We start from the raw sequence: 4,463 nt of genomic DNA, 5'->3' as shown, positions 1-4,463 counted from the left end.
AGTGTAACCAACAGGGTTGTCTTCCTGGGGAATGAGAAAAGAAAGCAGAGGTGGAATAAAACACTCGTGTAATTCTGAAGATCCTGTGTTGCTCGCTGGAGCATATGTGGTCAAGGCTGATGCAAGCTGAGCTTTGCCTTGCCCCTGCAGACAGCAGGACCAGGCCCTGCTGACAAGGTATGTGTTCATTCCATGATTTGAAACGAGATGTGGAAACTGTGACATCCTCTTTCTGTTACCAGAAAATAGAGCATGAAGTCATAGGATACTCATAGTCACTTGTGGAAAGAGGCAACTGAACAAATGTACCCATAAAGATTATGAAGCGGTGCCATGAGGGAGAGCTTCTACTGGCGAGTGTATCCCTCTCAGTTACTGTCTGTGGATTTGCCAAGCTTCTTCCCTGTTTGAGCCTAGTCCAGATCAGTCTCTCCACCCAGCCACAATCCTTCCCATTGGCCATTTTAATAACTTGAATTTCTTAAGGGTTAATCTGAATAAAGGACCTTTTCTTTTACCCAAACCCCAGGTTGAGGACTGTCTGCTGTGCTGTGAGTGCAATGGAAGTATAGTGCTGGGTTAGACTGGGTAACTGGTAGCTCTTGCTGTCCATAGGTAGGGCAGGCTCCAGGTAGCCATACCAGATAAAAGATCATATAAGACATTGTCCTAGAAAAGACAGCTTTCAGAAAGATTTTAAAGTCACTTTTCATTTCTGTCCCATGGGTTTTTTTGAATGTTAATTCTTTAGGTTTCAATCCTCAAAGATGAAAATGTCACATGAATTTCTGATGTTTCATTTGATTTTTATTTTAGCTTTAGCTGTGCACAGATAACAGAATATACTCCCTGGCACTGAAGAGTGACTAGAGAAGAATTAAAGTTATCAGCTACTGAGGCTGCTTAAAAATGTCAGCCTTAATTTCTTATCTCGAGGAAGGAACAAGTCGATTCTTTCTTCATGGGGAAGCAGAAGGCAGAGAAACCAAGGGAGTCTTTTGTGAGTAGATATTCAGTTTTATTATTGTGTTAGGTTTTACGAGTAGATTTCACTCAACAGCTGCATTTTTCAGTGTTTTTGAATTTGTGAGAGAGAGAACCCTTAAAACACAAAAAAAAAGGAAATATTCCCCAAATCCACAATCTTTCTCTGTTAGCCCACCCACCCATGGACTGGGCATTCTTTTGAGTGATCATCTTTCTCCACTGTTTTATAAGTGCAGGTCTCCTTGTTGAAAATGCTTATACACTTCTCTTTATCGTAGTCAACTGGTCTTACAAAGCTGTTATTGGGAAAAGAAAGACAAAGAGGTGATGAAACCAACCAGTAAGCAGCTTACATTTCAGATGGTATCTACAGTACTTTTAATATGAAGAGGCTATACTAAGGAGGTGTTCAGGAGCAGAAAAGGGAGCTCACACAAAGCTCCCAGCTCAAATGTTACTTAGCCTGCTGCTTAAGCAGGATGAGGGGAGAGTTGTAGTTCACTGATCTGATTTACACACAAGAGATGTTGTGTTTATTTGCTATTCCAATATAATTGCTTTTTCTCTTCAGTCACAGTATGGAACAAGAATTGCATGAGTGGTTGGGTGGCACTGTAGGAAAAATTACCAGCAGGCCAGTGTATCTTGAGTTGCTTCTCGAACAAAAGAGCAACAATGTGTGGCTTTAGGAAGATCTGGACTAGGAGCAGTAGAAATTTCTGAAGTAACTACATGTTCTCTCTCAAATCAGTATCTTGCCTGAAATTTTAGCCCTGAGAAGAATTAAGTCCTCTCTTTTTTTTTTTTTTTCAATCAAGAATAATTTGTTAAACATGAGCTATATTTATCAGAGGAACTTCTTGCATGCTCACTGATGATGATGTTGGGTTAATGAATAACTTTGTGATATGAAGTGAGAAAAGTGTCATGGTTCTTTCTCGGGGTCCCCTGTTTGAAGGGAAGTGGTTTGTGCTGTGTCATGGCAGCAGAGGAAAACCTCCACTGCCGCTCTGAACTCACGCAGTGCAGCAGTCAATTCCGTCCTTGGAACAGAAGCAATCGAGGCAGTCGTCGGTCCTCCACTGGGAACCAAATTTATGCAGCTTTTTTTCTGAGTCAAGGCAGCCTGAAAACATAGTGCACAAGCAACCTTCAGTTTCCGACCTATTGCACTAACAATGCTATTGTTTGTACAGAATGGGTGGGATCTTTGTTGGCTTTTTACATTAACATTCCTATCTGGCACACATGCAGGTTTCCCAACAGAGCAGGACTGCTACTATTCTAATGTATGGAGAAGGGTATTGTGGGTCACTGTTTCCTGTGGTTCTCAGCAGCATCGCGTTTCCTGTAGTAGCTCATCTTTAAGTACAGGAATCAGAGCACCCAGCAGAAAGAGAACTAGGCATAGACCTGGTCAGAATTAAGAAAAGACTCTGACTTCCCCCCTCATTAACACCAACAGATGTTGACTCCTCATTTAGAGCAAGACTAAATCTGTCTGGAAAACTTTTCCCAATCCTGAGCTGCAGGAAGAAAGCATATATTGGATATAAAGTTCCTGTCCAACAGTCACAGAATAATTTCCTAAATAAGTGATCTAGAAAGCAGGATTTTATGAGGACAAGACAAGAAAGAGTAGAGGATTTGGGGGTTCTAGGTTGTGTCTTTGCCTGTAAATAAATTCTGTTTCTTTGGCATTTTTCTAGTTTGGGGCACTTGGTTAATTTTGCATACTGGCATACATCAGCTCTTCTTGTGTCCAAATAATTGCATGTTTCTTTTTCAAGCACTTATTTTCCTGCAGCTCCACTCATCTGTAGACTGATAGATTAGCTGCATTCAGGAAGAGCAGTCCCCGACTCATGGGGAGCAGTCATTCTGTTCTTAAGAACTTGCCTTGGGATAGGGAAACAACTAATGGGTAAATTTATTAGTGTGCTGGACACTTACCAATCTCTTTCCTGATTTATACAGACTACACACACACGTAGAGAAAGGCCCTTCTCTGTATTTCTAAATATGCTGCCTTAGTGAAAACATGAATTATTACTTCATGCAAATAGATAAACCTACGCTGCTTCCCTGGACAAAATTCATTTGCAGTTTGGCCTGTGTGATGCTCCTTGGATAAACTTTTTAATAACTTACTATAAATTCACTGTTCTCCATACCCCATTCCCCCCTCCATTTTCTCCCTGTTTCCTAGTGGTTTCTCTCCACTGTTTCCGCTTACTTCTAAGTTGTGATAAATTGCACAGAATGGACAAATCAAATCAGGCAGTGCTTGTGGTCATGTCTGTCAAGTTGAGGACAGTTGACTTCTTACCTGCAATGTCTGAATTCTCTGAATTCAATGGCTCAATGAAGCAGGAAGCATTGGACAGTGGCAGGCTAACAGCAAGAACAAGAAGGCAGGCCAAGATGGTCTTCTGAACAAGAAAGCAGAATTCTTATGAATACTTAAGTAACTATCAAGATGTCTTGAAGTTAAATAGTACCATTAGATATAGGAAAATACACTGTGGTTTCAAATCAAAATCCAGTTGTTTTTTGCAGTTTAGACAATTTAACATGCAATCAGGAATACTGAACCACTGAGAAGAAACAGAGGCAGAGCATCATGTGGGAGGGAAAAAAAAGTCTGTCTTTCTAAGCTGTTAAAATTAAGCATTGCCTGATACAGTACTGGTAGAGCCAGATACTGTGTGCGAAAGGAGTATGTTCTATTCCTTTTCCTTCTCCATTCATTGTTCTTGTCCTTATTTTCTCCATAGGATTGATCACTGTCTCTACCACTAACCTCACTCATAGTTGTAAAAACTTCTTCATTGGAGCCTGAAGAACCCACTGGATATTTCACCCCAATATTGAAGTATTAGGAACAAGCTGATGAACATTCAAGTTGAAGTTGAACACTCAAGACTTGGCTCTGCTTTGACCAGGATGTTGACCAAATGACTTGCAGGTGTCAGCAGCTTTTTCTGAAAGTTCAGCTTACATTCCTCAGCTAGTCTCTTATCCTTCAATATTAGTTTGAAATGTTTGAAGGGGTTTCATCGGGATATGAAGGAAATAAGTGCAAGAACTCTAGGATGGAATTAGCTGTGATGAATTTAAAATCTTGGTAAGAGAGGAAAGGTAGACCCAGGAAAAAACAATGACATATACACACACACACATATTGTATATATGTGTGTTTGTTTTGGACATCAGAGAACTAGTGTCCTATAAAAAGAAGTCATACTTGAGAGAGGAAAGGAGGAAAAACTAGCATTTTATTTTGCAGAAGAGAGGTTAAAACTCACAGAACTGCAGCAGAGATGTAGATTAGTAAAAATCAAGGTAACGTTTTTGAGTTTAACTAAATTTTCAGATGTTATCCAGACTTTTCACAAAAGTGAAGGCCAGTTCTAGGTTTAGACACAACAGAGCTGCTTTCTGCCAGAAAACGGATTATCTCCAAACATTACATG

The 4,463-nt window shown here is 40.2% G+C and overlaps 1 protein-coding gene across 1 annotated transcript; it reads right to left on the bottom strand.

Moving 5' to 3' along the window:
- Positions 1–941: 941 nt before the first annotated feature.
- On the bottom strand, positions 942–3,799 carry LOC141926210 (beta-microseminoprotein-like). Its single transcript, XM_074831634.1, has 4 exons — positions 3,791–3,799; positions 3,317–3,419; positions 2,008–2,113; positions 942–1,283 (listed from the first exon to the last, which is right to left on the bottom strand). The coding sequence occupies exons 1-4, from the start codon at positions 3,797–3,799 to the stop codon at positions 1,154–1,156; spliced, it is 348 nt and encodes a 115-aa protein (XP_074687735.1). The 3' UTR covers positions 942–1,153.
- Positions 3,800–4,463: the final 664 nt, after the last annotated feature.

This window comes from Strix aluco, chromosome 7 (assembly GCF_031877795.1).
Source record: "Strix aluco isolate bStrAlu1 chromosome 7, bStrAlu1.hap1, whole genome shotgun sequence".
Taxonomy (NCBI): domain Eukaryota; kingdom Metazoa; phylum Chordata; class Aves; order Strigiformes; family Strigidae; genus Strix; species Strix aluco.
This window is presented reverse-complemented; position numbering and strand designations above follow the sequence as displayed.